Consider the following 22,342-nt stretch of genomic DNA (forward strand, 5'->3'; position numbering starts at 1 on the left):
TTCATACCAGTATTCACCAAGAACAGCCATATCAACAGTATTCATAGGTAAAGTAACACACTTATGTATTGTTTCAATAAAGACTTTTTTACTTGTGTAGCAGATGTTTTTATCCAAAGTGACATCATCAGCTATGTTTAAATAACATTTAAGTCTAATCAGTTATACTTATACAGTTCTGTTCACATTGGACAGAGTTCTAAATCGACTTCACAGAAACATAATGCTGTAGTAATGTCTTAAATGACCATTCAGATGGTTAGTTCAAATAAAATGATGCTGTAGTGTATTTGTCTGTAAAATTCACAGGAAAATCTAGCCACTTACTTAAAACAAAGACTGAAACAAAAAAACACATTACAATAATGGCATAAATGACAAGAATAACACTAGCAAATTATAAATAATATTACAAATAATTAGCAGTTAAGAATTATTATAAAGTAGGATTACAAGTGATATTACGAAAATAGTTTTTTAAATAAAGAATGTGTCTAAAAGCAATGATAAAACAAAAATTGGTTTTAAGTTTTTTCTCTCAACCATCAGCATTGAATCAATAATAAAAGAACTGTCTTCTACTAAACATGTTTTTAACAATTTTAGGAACCAACTAGTTTTATCATCATTGGCTTTGTATTTACAAAAAACTCAAAATTTCTCAAAATATATTTTATGCTCGACAAACAAAAAAGTCAGACAGGTTTGGAACAACATGAGGGTGAGTAAATGATAACAGACATTTCATTTTTGGGTGAACTGTCCCTTTATTTATTTGAGACATGATAATTATCCATTGAAGACTATAGTTTTATAGTTTTACTAGTTTTATAATTAATTATTTTTGTATTATTCTTCATCTATTTTTGCGCATTTGCTTGAACTCCGGATGCTGTCTGTTAAACCTCAAGCACTACTATTTTCATCTGCGTCTCTTTTTTTTTTTCTTTGTTCTTTATGAACTTCAATACTTGGGGAAAAAAAAAGTCATATTTTGCTAATAATTACATTTAACTCCAAAATGACAAATAGAGATAGATATCTTTCTCTCGTTTTCTAATATATTCTTTGGAAGTAGAAAATCGTGCTATGTTTTTCATGTATGGGATATCGCAACGTCCACCCTAAGAATGAATTATCAGACACAATATTAGACAGGATGTGAAGTAAACAGTAAAAATAAAATGTTTGAAAGACTGAGAAGTTGCCAAAAAATCCAGACATAAAACCCCACAGAGAAGAAAAATGACAGCCCACAGACACATCTGAAAGGTTGAACCATCAAGAGCCTCTACCGGCACAGAAGCACCCAAACAAGGTCAGCTCACCACCAGGATCTTGAGCAGCGTCTTCATAAAGCTCTCAGAGATTGATAGACTGGAGGGCAGTTAACACTTTGAAGGAGATACACATTCGGACAAGCGATGTTGAATAATCTCTCCTGGACCAAGTCTGTAGCACAGTTTTTGACACATTTGTCTGGTCTCTAATATTCAAATTACATTAAGACATATCTAATTGTGTTTCTTAGGCTTGAGATTCACATGTCAGTCAGACTAGCAGATATCAGACAAATACTGGATTTGTAAATTATATTTGAAAGCCATATGTTGACAGAGTAAATGTGTTCAGCCGACAGCGGTTCAGTGCTAAAGCCTCCCTGTGTCTAAAAGTTTAATATATCAATCAAAACAAAAAACAAATAGAAAACCGCAGCTCCTTCATGTACAAATGATCCAGGAGTATCTGGACGTGTTTACCCCAGCAGCAGTGCCGCAATGTGATACAGCCATCACAATTAATATCATCAAAGAGACGACTCGACTCATCTGACGCTGCACAGTGAGTGAAAAGGTTAAGATTAGCAGAAGACTGTGTATGAATTCTGCAATATATGACAGTAAGTTCTGTCTAGTTAACCAAAAGTGCTGATATTTCGTACAACAGAGTTTCAACGTTTACATTGCTCCACTTGTCTGTGTTTGCAACATTCTGGACAGTGTGTGGGTTAGTGGTTAGTGCAGGCAACATTAGTATTCGAGTGAGTCATTGAATCATTCACTCAACCAGTTTGTTCAAAAACACTGATTTGAGACCAAAATAAATGGCTGCCATCACAAGCGAGTCATTGAATTATTCCCTCAAGTAATTCCTTCAGGAACAAAACACATCTGCGGTCGATTCAGTTTGGAACTATTTTTATCAGCGGAGAAAGAAATGGACAAAAGTAACTTGCGTCTAAAATGTATGTTACTTAGTATTCACTTTCTGCTTATTGATATTGTAAAAACAGTATCACATGATTTTATGGGATCTTTAAAATACATAATGCATAAACTACACTGTACATCCACATGGGAGATGTTTTTACAGTTCTGCCTGTAGCACATATTTTCAAGGCTGTTTCCCATTTCAAAGGGTACTTTATATGAGATGTCAGGAGCTCTAGATCTCCAAGGGTAAATGTAGCCACATTGAAGGCCACGTCAACATCCACTATCATACCTTGCTTCAAAAATGTTGGCTTCAAAAATCATTTTCAAGGACTTTCTGCAGCAGGAAGCATGACAGCGGATTATGCCGTGCAAAGCGCACACTGTTTTTGGTGCTAGTAAGGTGGATTACTTATGATTTCATAAATAAAGAGACAATGTGTTTAAAAACCACGTCAGATTTCATGGGGATTGCATAATTTGAAGCACGACCAGGTGGAGAAGAAGAAAGGGCAAATTTCCTCCAGCCACTGACACATAAAGCTCCAAAACTTGCTTCATTCATGACAGATGTTATTTTTTCTTATTGCCATCATGCTGATCCTACTTCTATTCTTAATTTAATTGTAGGAATACTTTAGTAAAACATCAGTTCATATCTTCCTTTGTTATGTTATGACTTGTGGTGGATACAAGTACAGCTAAGGCTGAAAAATAGGTTCTCTGTGGTCTTCAACCCATGTTTTCAAAGGTTTTTCCACAAGATTTTTTTATTTTTATTATTTCATTTGTGTAGTTCATGCTACATGAACATCTGGTGTTTCTTTGTACTTTTCTTCCACGGATCTGGTGCAGTACTTTACTGTGTGAGGGATAATTATCCAAACACAGTGCAGACTGGCCGTTCCTTCTGCTGTTATTCTCTTTGTCCTTGGCTGAGAGTTCACTGGGCCATTGTGTCAGACACATCTAAAAATAGGTTTGCCGGCATGATACCAGCAGCCGCTGGGGCTTTTAAACAACATTACCTCAGTCATCAAACCCCTGCGGGAAACCCATCATGACAGCACCAGAGACTGCCGTTCTTCTCGTTTAAATACCCATGCAGTGTCTTCTGACTCTCTGCTCACTGGAAACACCGAGAGCTTTATGAGTGCAGCAGGTTGAAGGACTATTTTTAGGAAATGGATGGTAACTGGAATTCCTTAAGCAACTCGGAAATCCTCATAAAACAACTGAGCCTTGAGAAAAACTTTACGGATCAGTGAAGAAAGGATAATATCATACTGTAAGAAACAGTTTACCAAAATGAATTTATTCACCCTTATGTTGTTCCCAACCCAATTTGACCTCATTCTTCGGTGGAACAAAAACTCAAGTGGTTCCTATATGTCAAGTGAAGTTACATATCACCAAATATAACTGACAAGCCACTCGTTCCTGTGTAATCACGTAACGTAATCACAGTGAAGATGACTTTTTTTTGATTATTGGAACAGCCAGTGGCCTCAAAATGTGTTCATTGTACGAAAAAGAGCAAAATGAACATTATGCTTAACAGCTCTTTTCATGTTCCTAAAAGAAAAGAAAGTCTTGGTCTGGGTTTAGGACCAATCGTTTTTTACAGTGAATTTTTTTTTTTTTTGAAACTTGATAGCCACTGACCATTAACTGTATTTACTGTATGAACTTTCTGCTTAACATCTCTTTTCATGTTCCAAAGAGAAAAAGTCTCAATAAAGAGAAAATTATGACATAACCTTCTTTTTGGGTGAACTTTTTGTTCAATAGAAGGTAAAATGCTGCTAATACACACACACACACATATGTATGTATATATTCATCTTAAAATTTTTAAAATGAATCAACAAAATATTTAATAAATAAATAAATAAATCTAAATTAAAATGTAATAAATATCTGCCTGTTGATTATCCAGTGAAAAATAGTTTGTTTGTCAACAGCATACGTTATGGAAAACATTTTCTCCTCCTTTTTAAAAGATGACAAGCAAATTTATTTTTATATGGTGAGTTTAAATTTATTAGGCTACTGCAACGATGTAGTCAAACACCGTAAAATTTTCACTTTGTGTTTTTAAAAAGTTTCATGTATACACAACAACATTTTCAAAATGATTATCATTTACACATATCCACGAAAACGGCCAAAAACGCTTTATAACGCATGCCAGGCCAATAGTTGGCGCTATCACCTTGTATGTATGTTGCATATGATGCATCTCTGCTGTTGGCTGTAATACTGGTGAAGTAAATCCACACTTTGCTGAAGAAGCGTTAGCCAACTCTTGACCAGCAACAACAGTACCATGTACTCTGCCACTGTTGTGTTGTTTGTTCGCGCTTGCCTTTAAAATCCAAACATACTTCGCAAGTCTACATACCTAACACAACTACGTACGGAAATGATAATGGTGCCATTTCAAAAACTTGCACTTTGAAACCCATTTTCAAAAATATGCATGTTCAGTCCCCAAGCGAATAGGCAAAACGCATAAGTTTGCCGTTTTTGGCTGAAAATGTTGTCGCGTAAACAGCCCCTTAGTTGCATTTAGCATTGTTATTCCCACTGTCCAGGACTCCATCAGAACAGACCTGCAATTCATTTTTGGTCAAGACCAACAAGTTGAGAAAAAACTAGTGCAGACAATTTGGTTGCAACAAAGCGCAAAAGAGGGTTTTGAAAAAGTATCCAATTCTGATTAATAGCCACAACTAAAGCACTGGAAAATAGAGCTCTGAAAAGGCAAACAACAGTGCAACGTACAACCAGAAATCTTTTTACGTGCGAGTGGAGGCAGTAATGGCATTTTCTGTTTTTGTGATCTGGTGTTGGTGATATCGCTATACTATACTACTATATCCACTTGAGAAATAAATACAGAGAACTCGTAAAAGTATTTCTAGAAAAATAAGTCATTATTAAACACCTAGGTCAAACAGTCTTTAAAATCTCAGACTAATTTGGGACTGTAATGTCTCACCGGGAGGCTGGACGGGCGATCCTGCTGAGTAAGACTCATGTCATCGTGGTTTGGTTTCCCAGACTGGCCCCTGCTACCATATCCCTCCTGCAGAGTCTCCTAGGGAGAAAAGAGAGGAAGACTCAAGGAAAAAAAAAAACAAGAAAAATAAAATAATAATGCAGCTACTGAAGGACTCAAACCGCCCAGATAGTTGTGTCATGGTACTGTACATTAGCAGGCCTTGATTCACACAGAATAAGGTAATTAGACAGTCGCAGACAGCGTGATGACACCAGCCCATAATTTTGCTTTATCCACAGACTTGTGATTCACACAAGCAGAACGGCTGTTCACGCAGAAATAGTGAAGCATATCTAACGGCTGAAACGCAAATTGTGCACTGAAATCAACAGTAAAAGTACGCTGAAACAATGCATTACAGCAAAAGCCCTCACACCAATTCTGAATTCTGAAGGGTGAATGTCCAAATAACTGGGTAACAGTTCTATGAGACGTAATAATACAGAACTGCAATAAATATATTAGAACGTGTAGGAAAAATAGTAAAAATGTGAAATATTATTTCAATTTTAACACACTTTCAAAATTTAGTCAGGTCTTCAGCATTGCATAATCCTTCAAAAATCTTTCTATTAAACTGATATGGTGCGCAAGAAACATTATCAAATGTTGAAAATTTTTGTGGGAACCATGATACATTTTTTGAAGATTCTCTGATTAACAAAGTTCACTGAACAGCATTTATTTGAATCAGAAATGTTTATAACATTATAAATGTCTTTCCGAGGGTTTGTCCACTAGATTGATTATATTTCATTTGTTTAGCTCAAGCTACATGAGCATCTGTGTTCCTTTGTACTTTTCTTCCACAGATCTGGAGCGGTACGTTACTATACATTTTGTATGTAACAAAAAACCTGTTGTTGACATTCATTCATAAGAGGAAATATATCTTGATCAGCAAATCAGCAAATTAGAATGTGAGTGACTTAAGTGAGTATAAGAGACTTCTTTTAACTTCCTAATTATTCCAAAAGTTTGGTATTAAAACCATAACAGCCATAAATTCCCAAAACACTTTTGCTTTAAAATGATGGCCAATATGGTAGACATTACTGACAAAACCTGTGTCAGCCAATCAATTTACTGACAAGCAGAACTTACAACTAAATGTCAAGAAAAAAACAAATACAAATCTGTGTTCTACAAGAGGAGAAAAAAAGTATCCCTTTAAAGTCTACAGCAATCTGAGCCAAAAATCCCAATAACTATTGGTATCAGGCCAAAAGAAAATTAATAACAGCATCTTTTGAAGAAAAGTGGATACTTGACTTCCCTCAGCAAATACACTTTGGAAAAGAAAACAGACTTGAAAAAAAGGGGGTTGAAAGTGTGCCAATTAAGGTCGCCCTGCCCGCAATCCACTCATGTATACAAACATCAGCAGAACGCCTTCCCTGCTCACTTCATTCAACAGTGGAAAAAACACCAGACAAAGAAAAAAAAGGAAAAAAAAGGAATGGGGCATTCCCGAGCCAAACGGAGCTGTGTGTGTGTGTGTGTGTGTATTGACTCTGGGTCATGGCCAGGCCACACACACAGACGGCTGTTTACAGTTGGGCCATTACATCACCGCTCAGGCATGTGCTGATTCAGAACCATAACAGCTGCTCCACTCCGATAACGGACAGCGAGACCTCCGAGATTCACCGCGTTGCAGGAAAACTATGTAATACCTCCCGTGTGACACATGCCTTTTCTCTCAAATTCAAAAAAATCCCTTTCACTATGGCATTTAGCGCTGTCACATTAACAAACAATTCCAGCAGTCAATAAAACTGTTGGGGGAATTTTACTACAATTGATTTATAGATTTAAATATCACCTCAAAATGTCCATTAAATATACTCCTAGTTAAATATTTATGCGTTGCATTAAATGAAAACATTACATGAAACCCTTAATCTGTCTGAATGCTAAATACAGGTGTAAAAAACAAGGGTCAAAAACATTAAATTTTTCCCAGTTTAACCAGACATCAAAAACACATGTGACGTCACCAGACTTAGCGGCAACCTCCCGCGCTCTCTCGTGAAGCCAACACAGAAGAACACGGACTTAAACGGTAATCCGTCAACTGGCCGCTGTTAAAATGGCCAACTTTACAGCAGAAAAAAACATGTTTACAGCCTGGTTCATTTTGGTAAATCGGTCCAGTAGATTATGATATATGTACGGTAGCTAATTTTGCCTTTCATGACAACTGTGAGGAGGGTAATGTTTTTTTTTATTTTTATAACTAATCCATTTAAATTATATTAAGACTTAAAATTCTGCATAATTAAGGGAGTGGCCAATTGAGTGACAGGTGGATTGCTGCTGCTGACAGCCGTCGAGCTAAGTGGGCGTGGCTTCAGCAACTAGTTCCCACCTTTTCCTACTACCAATATTCATAATCAACTAAAATTAATGAGAAGAGTAAACTAAATTGATAGATTTTTCCCTTCTCTCCCTCTTTTCTTCTGTTTATGGATGTTTGATAGGCTTACAAAATATAAACGAAACCAATCAAATGGAGTAGCTCCAATTGCCTCAGGAAGGATTTTTGAGGTCAATATGTTCTGATCCGAGTCAGAGCTTTCTGTTTTATTTCTTCATATAATTCATGTTTTCGTTAAACTGAAGGTTTGTGTTGAACGAAACGTGTTTACACAGGGTGTGTCTCGATAAAAACGTCGCTGTAAGCAGACAAACGCATCTGAGACTCGTAAAACTCAACATGTCCATGAAAACATCAAATCCATCTTTTTATGGTTTTTGAGTCCCTTGTGGCTCCACGGTTTCAGCACAATGATTAATGGATCGTTCTTTGAGCTACAGATAAAGCGGAAAACATCCCTTCAGTGTGATTAATGCTCTATTGTAATGGCTTGTCTGAAATTGCATCATCCCTGAGCAGTTTGATGTTTAGTCAGCGCGTGAGGGACATATTGTCTCTTTTAAGACAACATGAAACCAAATTTGACAGTATTTGCTTTCTTAATAAACGTCCCTGGTCTTATTTGTGTCTGATTCATCAGTGTGTGCTATTGTAAAGAATTTTTTTTTCTGTTGTTACCAAGGCCATGAGGAAAAAGAACAATACAATTACAGAATAATATCATAGTCATCTAACAGGGATCCTTTTAAAATCACAAATTGGTCTACCAGTAATTGTGAATGCTGTTTTCATGTTGTCTTGCCATTTAATTACACACACACAAAAAGCCTTGTCCTGAAACCAGCCAGACTTTTATAAATGGTATGGTCAGCAGATGTGAGACTGGGTCAGCTAAATGTACCTTTCATGGCCAGCACATGGTGCTAATTGACGATATAAGGCAAGTAGAGGAGAACGTCAGGCTGGGGGTCAATATGAGATTATTCTGTAAAGCTCTAATGAAAGCCAGTGCTTTGATTTAACGGCTGATTTTAACCAGACTAAGGACAGTAACTCTGGGGATGAGGAGGAGAGCTTGTTTAGCAGCTAACATTAAACAGCCTTCAGGTGATTCGGCGATGAACTATCATTTGCAGAACAGAACGCCACATCCTAGAGTAGTATGTCAGATAAAAATGTATATTAGAAATCACATTATGTTGTAAAATGTATGCAAACTTGGCCAGATGGTTTCTTTTTGAGTCGCCTTTGAGTAAAGGGCATTAAATCTACCTGAGTATTTAACCACTACAAAAGGCTAAAAGCTTGGTCAGTTTGAAATCAAGAGTGGGATACAGTGATTTCTGAAACCACGACTGGACTCGTCTGTATGAAATTCTCATTGGTCAACAGGGATTGGTTACATCAGCCGTTCTTAAATTATTACTTATGAACAAAAAATATTTTGGTATGTGTGAATATACCGTATTTTCTGGACTATAAGTCACACTTTTTTTCATAGTTTGGCTGGTCCTGCGACTTATAGTCAGGTGCGACTTATTTATCAAAATTAGTTTGACATGAACCGAAAGAAATGAACCAAGAGAAATTAACCAAGAGAAAACATTACCGTCTACAGCCGCGAGAGGGCGCTCTATGCTGCTCAGTGCTCCTGTAGTGCTGTAGACGGTAATGTTTTCTCTTGGTTCTTGGTTCTAAATAAATGCGACTTATAGTCCAGTGCGACTTATATATGTTTTTTTCCTCGTCATGACGTATTTTTGGACTGATGTGACTTATATTCAGGTGCGACTTACAGTCCGAAAAATCCAGAACACACCCACCGACTGCGTAATCGCCACGGACCAATGGTAGCTCAAAAGTGTTTAAGAACCAAAACAAACTCTCCCTAAAAAGTTTGCTTTTGTGAGCTGTTTTGAACTGCCAAAATGGATCTAAACAAACTTTGTTTTGACCTTGATTTTGTATGAAATGACGTCATTTCAGTTCATTCTACAATTTCATTTGAAGTATATCGTGGCCTTTAAATCAAAACTAGGCTAAGTTGTAACCTATGCACAGCTGGTGCAACCGGCTCCAGATGTATACAAGTGCATTACAGCAAAAGTTTCCTCAACTACTGGCTGCAGCTTGGAGCGTTACTTTTGCAAACCTTTGCGTTTTTTCTCTACGTCCTTGTAAACCCCCAATAAAATCAATGGACTGGCACCATTCCCTGGCATAACCTCCAGGATGAAAGCATCCTAATACTACCCCTTAATATAGTGACAGTTCTCACCCACTAAGTCAATAATTAATAAATTGAAATAAAATGAATTTAGATTCATTTAAATCTGAAATAAAATTAATTTAGCTGGGTCTGGAATTTTGTGATGAATAACGGAATTTGTATATTATTGTGGCAGTTTTGTTTGATATTATAAAATGATCAATAAAATATGTTTGGAAAGCGGTTATTTAGGGTTGGTTCATTTGCTAGCTGGCAGAATAGCTTTATTAAGTTGCAGGATGTTTATAATTCATTATATCCTCTCTACTCCAGTATTCTATTCATCGCATTTTGAAAATACAGCAGCTCCAAAAGTTTGAGACCACTAGTTAAAAGGATCCTGTCTTGCGTTCTATTCTAATTGAATACAAATGTTTCTTTTACAAATTGTTTTCAGTGTAACGATTTGAATAAAAAGTATTTGGGTTTTTCCATTTTTGCTTCACTGAAAGCTGCATTAACTTCCTTTTGCCAAAGGAGTTCACATGATCAGTGCCAGACATTTTCTTATTTTTATTAGCACTGAATAGTGTTTGTGGCGAGTGGGGCGGGTCCGAGAGGCGTGGGAACGAGGAGTGAGGCCAGGTGTAGTGATTAGAGATGAGCTGCACCTGCGCCCCACCGCCAGTATCGAGTCCCACGTAGGAGATGGAAGGATATAAAACTGGAGCGACTATAGTGAAGGACGAGAGAGGACCAGGCCTGGGATCATATTTTATGTTTGGCTTTTTATTTATGTTTTCTGTTTGGGTGTTTATTTTGAATATTAAAGTGTTATTTGATTGTGCGCCGGTTCCCGCCTCCTTCTTCCCGATGATTACAAAGGTTATATCATTACAGTGTTTATTTCGTCTTCAAGTTAACTAACTTTTTTCAGTTTAAACTGAAAATTCCCAAACTTTCTCAGTGTTCTCTCAGACATAGAGCCCACTGTATCTCCCACTTGCTGCAGTGTTTCTCCTCGCCACTATCTCTTTTGTCAGAGATACTGGAAGCAACGGCACAGAGGAAGAAAATGAAACCGTTTTTCTCAATCAGCCTCAGTGTCATATAAGAGAAAATGAAAATAATGCCTTTAAGGTCCAGGGAGTAAACAGAGAATGTGATAGCAATATGAGGCGCACGGCAGTGCTGTCCTCGCTGATATTACACACACACCTCTGAGACATCCACTCAAGGCCAGTTTCTTATTACTGCTTTCTCCAAACTGTTGGAGTGTGTGTGCTGCAGCCTGTTAAGAACAAGCTATGTGTAACAGAAAAAAGCTGTGTTTCTGTAGATGCTTAACCATGTGAGCAAGAGAGAATGAGAGAGTACAAGAGGTGGAGCTAATTGCTATATTGTGCAGACTAAATATACTTTTTTTTTTTTATTACTTTAGTACAGACAAATCTCATTCTTGACGCAATACAGAAAAATTGCATCCTCATTATCCATTACAAAAATATATTTACATTTATATTTAAATATAGCAGTAAGGGTTGTACTGCCTTATGTTAATATTCATTAAAAAAAATACAATAAAAAAAGTTGGATTTTTTCATATTACAGTAATGAGAATTTGGGGCTGAAATTAATTGTCATGAAAATACTTAATGTTCCTAAAAGATAGTCGTCATTTTCTTAATGTTCAATTTTCTTTCTTTCCTTCTAAAATATGACATACAGGAAATGTTATCAATAATATCCGAAGCCCAGCATGTGCCAGGAATATTGTTGTGGCACACATGACTCTGATATCTGAAAAGCTGATATCTCATAGATCAGAGAGTTTTTCCCAACAATGTGAAGTTTTTTCCCAAAAAATATCTAGTGAAAATTCTTTTGAGGGTCTTCAGATGAGGACAAGGACACTTTAGTAGAGCCCGACCGATATATCGGCCGGCCGATATTATCGGCCGATATGAGCTAATTGCATTTAAATCGGCATCGGCGTTTATAACGGCCGATGAAACATGAAAAAACAGAGTCTCATGCTTCACTCATGTTATGAGTGTTGCATACTTTGCCCACCAGAGGGCGGTCTGCAACTCCAGAGTTGACAACAGCGCCAGAAATTCACTACAGAAGGACAGCCAAGCCACCCAGGTGAGTCTGTCGTTCGTCATGTGAAATGATTGTAGATTTAGTTCATACACTGTATATAAAAACGGTGTGGTAGTTCTAGCTAACGGTCCTATCATTATCACTTCTAAATATTCTGCAACATCACTTACAGCCGCTCATGCATTGCTATATTAGATTAGCCACAAAGCTAATACCATGTTTATTAGTGGAAGAGCGCGAACGTTAATAAGAGGTCAAACTATAACGTTAGCATTAAAATTATTCTTATTCTATTGCGGTGTGTTTCCCACATAATGACCGCGTAATGGTCCTTTCACACAGGACGCGGTATGCTGGGTTCAGCGTTGCCCTTCAGATACAACGCGATTTGCGCTGCGCTATGGCGTTGGCGGAGTTTTAATAGTCTGTTGTTCCTCCTTTCGGTCAGCAGCAAACATGTATCTGTCCCGTTGTAAGAAGCGAGCGATAGCGCTAGTCCAGCTGATGATAATTAAGAGAGAAGCAAGGAAGAGAAGGCTACCCTCAGGTCCAGAGCACAATTTGGTGAATTCAGGCTGGTTATGTTACTCTAACGCTAATATAGCTTCCTTTTTAGCAGGCCCCTTAAATGCTTGCTATTAACTTGTTTGAAGGTGGTGCTTCTCAAAATTGACAGCGGTGTGTTCATGACACTAACGTTAACCATTCAACTTCGAATTGATTCCGTAATCTTCCGGTAACAGTAGGCTAACTTTACGTTCGCCAGCGCATGACGATGTTTTGATTCAGACTGCACAAAGAGAAGAGGAGAAGATCTACGGGTCCGTTGTGAATGTGTCTGTGAGAGCAAATGTAGTGTAGTTACAGTAACTACAGTAGGTGCGTAAGAAATGATTAAACCAGAGGGGACATGTAAATAAATGTGAGCTGAACACGCGCTTTTTTTTTTTTTTTTTTTTTACATATTGTTTCAAAGCAGCTTTACAGACATAACAGGAAAATGTTGAAATAATATAGTTAAATATAAGTAGGTAATACCTATTGCTTGACAAATAAAAAAAATATATAAATTTCTCATTTTTGCCTATGTAGGAGATCCCTGTTTATTATTATTATAATTCTAATGATGACATGAGTAATGATACATGGTGATATTATTAATACACATGCTTATTCTTTCTCTGTCTCTCTTTCTGCCCTACAGATACCTGAAAAAGGTGAATGCTGTAGCAGCAAAGTGTGGGACTACTTCTGCAAATACTTTAGTATTATAATTTATTTACAGTACACACACAGACTGTTAAAACCAGCTTCAGCTGGAAGAAAGTAAAAGTGTTAAATGTTTAAAACCAGACTGTTTTTTGATCATTAAAAAATATATACTTTTGATGTGCAATTGTTTAGTCATTGAGACCGTAATCTAAGGCTTTTTTTTTTTTACATAAATCCCTTCTGGAAAATGGTTTATACAGCCCACATACATAGAACAGGTAGATATTTTGCTATTCAATGTTGTGTAAGTGCAGTTTATAGGAAATGGGTCTAATATCCAGTTTACTTTCAAAATCAAAATATCGGCTTATAAATCGGCTATTTTCGAGTTAATATCGGCATCGGCATCGGCCCCCAAAAATCCATATCGGTCGGGCTCTACACTTTAGTACTGATTTAGCAGCCTCAGTGCTTACCTGTTGTGCTGGAGCGCGCTGCTGCATGTAAGGGGGTTGAGAGGGGGCTGCAGACTGATGCTGTGGGGGACTGAAGTATGGGGGCTGACCCTGTTGACAGTAGCCACCCATTCCCTGGGACCCATATTGAGCCGGCATCTGCTGAGAAAGACAAGGACAAAAACTTGAGTCTAAGCACACACTCACAGACAAACACTTTCAAATGCTTCACATGGCATGTCACGGCAGGAAGGACGATTATTATTAAGCTGTGAAGTATTTTAAATGGTGATCCGCCCCGGAACATTAACGGACTACTTTACAATGCTAATCCCATCTGAAACTTCTCTGTCTGGGGCGTGACATCTCAACTCAAGAATAAAAGATTCTCACAGGGCTGGAACAGGCGGTGCTTGGGACTCACAACCATATTTATCAACAGGTGTGTGTGACTACCAAATTACCCTGTACTACATACAGGACAGAAGCAGATCGCATTACATATGAACAGACAGTCAACTCTTAGGTTACCTTTACACGACAAATATGTAGTCAAAAACGGAAAAGTTTTTCCATTGTACCATGTACTCCGCCATTGCTGTGTATGTTTGACTTTAAAATTAACACGTACTGCGCATGTCTACTTACGAATGCACACGCATGACGTCACCGTTTTCAAAGATTCCCTTGTTGGGTGTTAACATGGATAACAGTGGCATATCCAAAAACTTGCAATTTGAAACACGCTTTCAGAAATATTGGTTTTCAGTCCACAAAACGTCATTGTCATGTAAATGAACAGGCAAAACGTATAAAAATGTTCCAGTTTTTGGCCAAAAATGTTGTAGTGTAAACGTCCACTTGATTGGCATCAATGGATCTATAATAAATACAATATATATCTCCATGGAACCTTTGAAATTCAGAAAAAGGTTCTTTATAGTCAAAGAACTTTCTTTCGATTTCTAAAATGTTCTTCAAAATTGATATTTTACGAACTGTTTACTGAAAGGTTAATTGGGGAACCAAATTTGGTTCTTGCATGGCATCACTGAAAAAACACCCTTTTGGAGCCTTTAATTTTAAGGTTGTAGAGCTGTCAATGTAGCTTTAAAAACATTTAAAATATTTGTGTGCCTTTTGATGATATTCAATATATTGCTCGACGCTGAAATACCACATATCATGAGTTGCATGTGTGTTAAATAGGAAGACAGCGACGTGTTTCACTCTGAAACCATCAGTGCACATATTTATGTGCCTGTGAATTGCCAAAATTGAAGCTGGATAGTTTAATGTTAGAAAATGAAGAAATTAATATGTAATTACTACTATTGTAATTTTACAGTTGTACTATAAATTAAAATGATATTAATATGATATTATAATATTATTATGATATTTGATTAAATACTAATTTTGTTTACAATAATAGTATTATAGCATTTTAATTATGATCATAATTTTGAAAAATCCATTATTTTACAGTTAGTCTGATTAATTGGTCAAAAAACTGTGGAAATGTGAATTATCAAAATTTCCTCATATTGCGACACATAGATAAATAAAATATGACCTCAGGTTTTCCAATATCATTGAGCTCTACTGTGCAGCACTTTGTATTGTGTCTTTAACGAGTTAAATTGTATTCCGTTGTTTTTTAGTAACTCCTCCTGCTTTTATTCTCAAATATCTGGTCAAATATATTTCTTTGGATTTTTACAGCCAGACACTTAGGTGTTCAGTCATGGTTTCCAACCACAATATGCTGCTATTTTCTGTCATTTTTCAGCTTGAGAGAGGTTGACAGCCCTAGCAATAGAGATTGACAGCAAAAGATATCCCGCTAAGTGCTTACATCAGAAAACAGACATCTATTTGTCGACAGCATTGCTGTTGATACAGCCCATATGAGTTGTGCATCCTGTTGAGAGTAGGTCTACAATAGGGCTGTGCGATCTGGACATAAAAAACCTATAGCGATTTCTTTGATTAATTTAGCAAATTTTGATTTTAATCACAATTTTGACACACAGAGACATGCTTTACAGTCATAAATTGCATTCAGTATGAATTGGAAACATTTTTCCAAAAGAAAACCAATTAGAGCTTTATCAACAAGTTGTAACATGTCTCTAGAACAGACTTAAGTCAAAATAATCACTAAGTAAAAGTGTGACAAAATGTCTAGACATATGGCAAAAAAACAATCCTTTCCAGGATTTTTGCCATGCATTGTTCATAGAGCTCACTGTTGTTGTGCCAGGTTCACACGTACTCCGTCTGCAGTGCGTATACAGTATGTGTATGCAGTGCAGAAGCAGCAACGAGAGCGCATTATTGTAACGCGAAAGCACATTAATATAATGTGCAGGCGTAAATCTCTCCATTTGCATGCAAATTTCCTTTACTCTCGCATAAAACCAGATACTTAAAACTCTTTCAAACTATGTCCCGTGCACTCACAAATCTCTCTATGCTCATGCGCTAAATATTAATTATTCTCAGCACCTTTCTATTTCTAACCTTTTCTGTTAACATCTTTCGCATCTTTTACCGCGTGCAGTATGAACGCTCTAAAAAATACGCACCACAGACGGAGTGTGTGAACCAGGCGATACATAGGCCTATGCCTGGTCTGCTCTGTTCTTGGATTCCATTTAGGCGCACTGCATTCTGATTGGTTCGGACAGCAAACTGCGGGAGGTTGGGAAAATAGAGCACGCTCAAATCGTGATTTTATGACGATTCGATTAATCGCACAGCCCTAGTCTACAACCACTAATTGATAATCAACGATAATTCAAATAATCAACAACAAATTTGGTAGTCTGTGTCTGCTAAAAATAAATCCACCAGTCATGTAATTTCACAATGGCATGTGTGCAAAATGAATTATAAAAATAGCATAAGATATTCAGAATATTTTAAATGTAGCACTTTAAACTAAAGTAGTTACTTTCCCAGTCAGGAGATTTGACTAAATATGTATTTTGTTAAAATATTTTTAGACACTGAATACAGGTTTAAATTTCAACATGTAGCACAAATAATTGTTATTTTATGAGAGCAGTCACTGTGAAGGATTATGGGAACGAGTGTGCTCCTTCCAAAAGTTAACATTTAGTCTGTGCTTTGATTTTTGTTTATTATAATTTTTAATTTAGAAATATTAATATCTCTTTTAAAAGTTAAGGAAACCCATATTTTTTTTTTTGGGCTTAGAATGTAATTTTATATTTTAACCCTTTTCCCCACATATACGTATATCATTTGTATAGTATAGTATTAGGGCCTTTCGCACCGCTTTAGTTCCAGAACTAAATGTACAGTACTAAATTCCAATTACCTAGTACCATTTTTAATAATTGCATTTGCACCGAGAGTGTGCACGAGTAAGTGACGTAAGCTGGTAGACAACGACGCCATTTGTGGGCGGCATTCAACAACGTTAACAACTAAGAACAACATTAACAACAGGAGGATGGAGGACACTGTGATCGGAGCTGAAGTTTTGTTGTGTCTCACAGTTTTCACAAAGATGGCCATGGAATGTCAATGTATACGTAAAGTGATTGAAAAAACAGAACGGAGGACTAAGAATCTCCAACGACAACTGGCAGTGCTACATTTGCTACAAGTGTCCGTACATTTTATCGCTGTTCATCATACTTGCGAAATGAGACACAATGTTTACAGTATGTAAACACAGCGTTTTAAATCATGCCAAGTTGGGGCATTTTTGAATGGGTTTGGCCAATCAATGTCTACTTACCTCACAGTTAGTACCAGTCGTGCTGGTTAGACCCTGCTCCAGAGTAAGAGCTAATCTGGTTCTTGATTAGCTCTTACACCCTAAAACACCCTAAAAGTGGGTAGTTCCACAATTAGTTCTGGTACTATGAAAAGGTTTTGGCGGTGCGAAAGGCCCCATTTAGGAATGCACCGATCATGATTTTTCATGGCTGAATCCAATACAGATTTTTTGGGGAAAAAAGACCACAAAAAAAAAACGTCCGGTTTCTGATTTAGCCGGTGCATCCCTAGCCCTATTATTTGCAAAACATTTCATAAATAATCCATAAACATATATATATATATCTATATATATATATAGATATATATATTTAGCCTTCCAAACAGGATTGACAACTGTATTCTGCTGCTGTGTGAACGTAGCCAGTGAGGGATGATGGGAGACATCTGATCACCGAGGGTCCCCATGGGTGTGTTAGTGCTTTAGTAATCCACAACTGTTCCCCCTCCTATGATACACGACAAGCTGTTATTGTGACACTCTTATGTAAGAGCTTTTCAAGGCAACAGCTGCCATTGGCACGCTGTCCTCCCATCTGAGCCCCCCGTTACCCACTCCCTTCATTCGCTGTAATTCTCATTTGTCATTCATACCAAACAGAAAACAAATCCACAAACCATGATGGTGTGTTTTTTCCGCTCATCTCTCTAATACATGCAGAAGTATGTCAGCGACGGTACGTGCACATACACTCACAAGGCTCAGATGGGAATTGTATTGAGATCTGTGTTCTCTGAGCTTCTTTAATGAGGAACCGTAAGTCAAGCAAGGACAAACCCTAATCTACACTGCAAAAATGATTTCCTCAATCAGTTTTCCATTAGAAAGTAAGTCAAAACCATAGCCTTGTGGGCAGCAATGCCTTGGGTAACATGAGTTTGAGTCCCGGCTTGAGGTCCCAGTCCTGCTCCCTTTTCTCTTTTCCCGTAAATATATATTAGGGCTGTGTCAGCAAGAATCTATAAAAAAAAATTAAAAAATAAAAATAAACATACCAGACTTGACAACTCTGCATCCAACACAAGCTACAGGAGTCAGATTTGACTGATAATAGGTTGAGAGGAGAGGAGAGATGGATGGCAGGCCATGCTGGAGGATTTGCTGCTCAACTGATCCTGAACTCAGTGAAACATATTAGACCTTTACACAGAGTGTGCGTGATCATGAAATCGAACGTGAAAGTGAACAGCAAACAATAATTTAAAAGAGATTAAAGGGGGGGTGAAATGCTATTTCATGCATACTGAGTTTTTTACACTGTTAAAGTGTAACAAAGTTTCAAAAATTAAGTTCTACCTTTGAAGGAGTATTTTTGTTCCAAAAATACTCCTTCCGGTTTGTCACAAGTTTCGGAAAGTTTTTTTCGAGTATGGCTCTGTGTGACGTTAGATGGAGCGGAATTTCCTTATATGGGTCCTAAGGGCACTTCTGCCGGAAGAGCGCGCGCTCCCGTATAGCAGAGCAGAGACGAGACATTCACTGATCAGAGCGAGAGACCGAAATGTCACAAAAGGAGTGTGTAACAGCATTAAGGGACCAGTGGATGGAGTTTATTTTTACAGAGCATCAACGGAGTTGTGCAAGTGTTTTTGTTTGTTTCCCTGCATTTCGAAGATGCTTGTTTTACAAACAAGGCCCAGTTTGACGCCGGATTTGTACATCGTTTATTTCTTAAGGATAATGCAGTCCCAACGAAAAAGGGTCACGATCGTGTGTTGGAACCGCATGCGGTGAGTAAAACTGCTTCAAATATCTGTGTTGTTAACTTAGCTATCGGCGCGTAAGCACATCAAGTAAACAACATGCGATGTTGTCATCAAACTGCACTTTCCAGATGTACACCTTAAAAAAAAAAAAAAGACGACATAAAGTGGAACTTTCCAAACCCGCTAAGCAAATATATACAGTTTCAGTACATACCACATAGAGACGTCCTGCTGAAGTCGTTGCTGCTGCTGCTCTTGTTAAATTTCAGCCTCTTGATCTGATTTTGGATCATAAATATACGGCTGAATCTGACTGTTAGCCATGGTTTGTTTTGGATGATGGTTTTTTCCTCACGGTAATGTCACAGCTTCCAAACGCTCTCAACGCAAAAGCCTACTGGCGCTCGTGATTCTTTAGCTCCGCCCACACGTCACGCCTCCAGCCGGTCGTGTTTTTCCGGGAAAAATCGGTACAGACGATCTTTCTCTTATGAATATAATAAAACTAAAGACTTTTTTGAGTTATGAAGGATGCAGTACTACTCTATAGGTACTCAAGATTAACAGGATATTGAGTGAAAACGAGCATTTCACCCCCCCTTTAACTGTCATCGGATCATCAGAATTAAATGAGAGGTAGAGTTGAGTAAAATCACCATAGTAGTGTTATGAAAAGTCATGTTTCTGAAAGACAGCACCTAGTGATGCCATGTAGACAGAGAAGAGAAGTGGTACAAGAACTGAGCCCTGAGGCACCCCAGTAGTTAGATGTTGCCACTTGGACACCTGACCTCCCCGAGATACCTTGAAGGAACTATCTGAGAGGTAAGACTCAAACTACTGAGTCACTACTGGTTAACCTTGTCAAACGCAGCATACAGATCCAGCAAGATAAGTATTGAAGATTTGGAATCCGCTCTTGCCAGTCTTAGGGCTTCAACAACAGAGCAATGCAGTCTCGGTTGAATTACTACTTCTGAAACCAGACTGGTTGCTGTCGAGGAGGTTGTTCTGTGTGAGAAAGGCAGAGATATGGTTGAACACAGCTTGTTCAAGTGTTTTTTGCCATGAAAGTAAGAAGGGAAACTTTTAGGTAGTTCTCTAAAAGAGATGGCTTAAGGATGGATTTCTTAAGTAGTTGGGTTTTACAAGCCTGTCTAAATGCTGGGGGAAAAACAACAGTGTAAGGGATTATTAAATATGTGAGTGCAAGTACAACTGCAGGAGAAATGGCTTGACGGAGATGATATATATATATATATATATATATATATATATATATATATATATATGTGTGTGTGTGTATGTGTGTGTGTGTGTGTGTGTGTGTGTGTGTGTGTGTGTGTGTGTGTGAGTGCGTTGAAATGTAAAATATATGTTGAGAACAGTTTTTAATAACAGCATAAAATTTTTGTAGAAACTGAGATACACTATCATTCAAACGTTTGTGGTAAGACTTTTTAAATAAATGATTAAAAGTAGTAGTAAGAACATTTATAACACTAAAAGATTTATATTCTGAATAAAAAGACTTTTAATTCAAAGAATCCTGAAAAAAAAATGGATCATGGCTTTTGGGAAAAAAAAGCACCACAACCATTCTCAACATATAACAATCACTTCTTTTTTTATTAGTTTTTACTTGTAATAATATTTCACAATGTTACTGTTTACTGTATACACACACACAAAATTTATAAATTGAGATTTCTCCAGTAAATTATTTGTTTTAATTTGTTTCTAGGAAAATTATCTAAGACTATGATACTAAGAAAAAATTTATTTCGCAGTCTTTCCATCACTGAAATAACCAAAAGGGATTTAAGAGGACAGCATGCAATTGCTTCAAAATCCCACAAAGAGATTGTGTCCAATCACAAACGGCACATTTAATCCATTTCTCTGCCATGTATTGTTCTTGTCAGTAGTGTGGACAGCAGGGCAGGTGAGAGGCGGTCAGATGGTCAGCAGCAGTGCCTCATGGGGGTTGATGGCTTCTGCTGATTGTGTTGTGATAAGACCTGTCCTCTTACAGAACCTTCAAAACACCTGTCAGGACCTTTGGCCCCCTGCCACGCACCTGATCCGCATCCACCTGAGCTCACACAAGCTCATTAAACACACCTAATGCCATCAATGAGCAAACACAGAGGTAAAATGCAGGGGCAAATTAGTTTGATGCCGCAAGTGGAGAACTACATTCAGTAGTTAATGTGCACATTTAAAAAGTGTTATGCTTTAAGAAATAGTGAAATATTGTACACATGAGATCGATACATTACTTATAACAGTCTATAAAAAGTGTTTTAATTATGTATGGTGTAGGTCACCCCCTAAGTGGATTTGGCCTTGCTGAAATGATGTGACATTGGAGAGATGGTCATTAGCTTTGATCTACTGTCACCTCCACAGTGTTGTTTGGTGATGCAAAGAAGGAACATTTTGGACTATATAAACTTTTTATTGTTCTTCATCAGCAGAAACAACAGGAGATTCAGTAGCTATTTGGTTGAAAAAAGAAGAAGAAAAGGTCTGAATACAGACTAAGACAAAAACAAGCTTAAACACTGGTAAGACCTACACAAGTTAGAAAAAATTATAATGGAGAGAAATCACTGACTAGCGATACCCACATGGCTACTGTTTTGATAGATAGGTAATGGAATAAATTACTGAGTAGAGCACTAATCTTAAACTGTGTAATATTAGTGTAATTTACATAAAAATCAGGGATGTACAGTTTTTAACAACACTGTGGTATCTATATTAGTAGTGATGCTAATGCTAACAAGACAACTACTGAATGCAGTTTTTAAAAAGGGTAGGTGATTTGGCTCAAACACATTATTTGTCATGCTGGTTTAAAGTCTCTTCACATCCTAATAGCAATCACTATTGTATCATCTTTGGAAACCATGAAATGTTTGTCCAATCATATGACTCGGTCTGAGGGCTACGATAGGCTTTTGCATTATTTGCACACCTCTGAGCACCATGTTCACGCAGACATGATATGTCATCAGCGCACTCCATTACATTATTCCGGACTGAGCGAGAATGGAAGGTGTTTTTAACGTAATATTATATGCTTGTACTGTAATGTTTTCTCACCAGTGAATGAGGCATGAGGTAATCGGACAGTATTGCATTCAACCCTCCACTAAACGCTGTTTCTCA

At 37.4% G+C, this 22,342-nt stretch overlaps 1 protein-coding gene across 6 annotated transcripts in view; it reads right to left on the reverse strand.

Moving 5' to 3' along the window:
- Positions 1-22,342, reverse strand: part of LOC127983794 (AT-rich interactive domain-containing protein 1B) — an 81,334-nt gene that overhangs the window by 47,073 nt on the left and 11,919 nt on the right. For 2 of the 6 annotated variants that reach the window (XM_052586130.1, XM_052586126.1), the window contains exons 3-4: positions 13,664-13,801; positions 5,218-5,316 (exon numbers count right to left, since the gene is read on the reverse strand). In XM_052586130.1, coding sequence (XP_052442090.1) covers positions 5,218-5,316; positions 13,664-13,801 — 237 coding nt within the window. Of the gene's footprint in view, positions 1-5,217; positions 5,317-13,663; positions 13,805-22,342 lie in introns of all 6 variants that reach the window. The other 4 variants (XM_052586129.1, XM_052586125.1, XM_052586128.1 and 1 more) reach the window with 3 other exon arrangements.

The sequence above is a fragment of the Carassius gibelio genome, chromosome B20, assembly GCF_023724105.1.
Source record: "Carassius gibelio isolate Cgi1373 ecotype wild population from Czech Republic chromosome B20, carGib1.2-hapl.c, whole genome shotgun sequence".
Classification (NCBI taxonomy): domain Eukaryota; kingdom Metazoa; phylum Chordata; class Actinopteri; order Cypriniformes; family Cyprinidae; genus Carassius; species Carassius gibelio.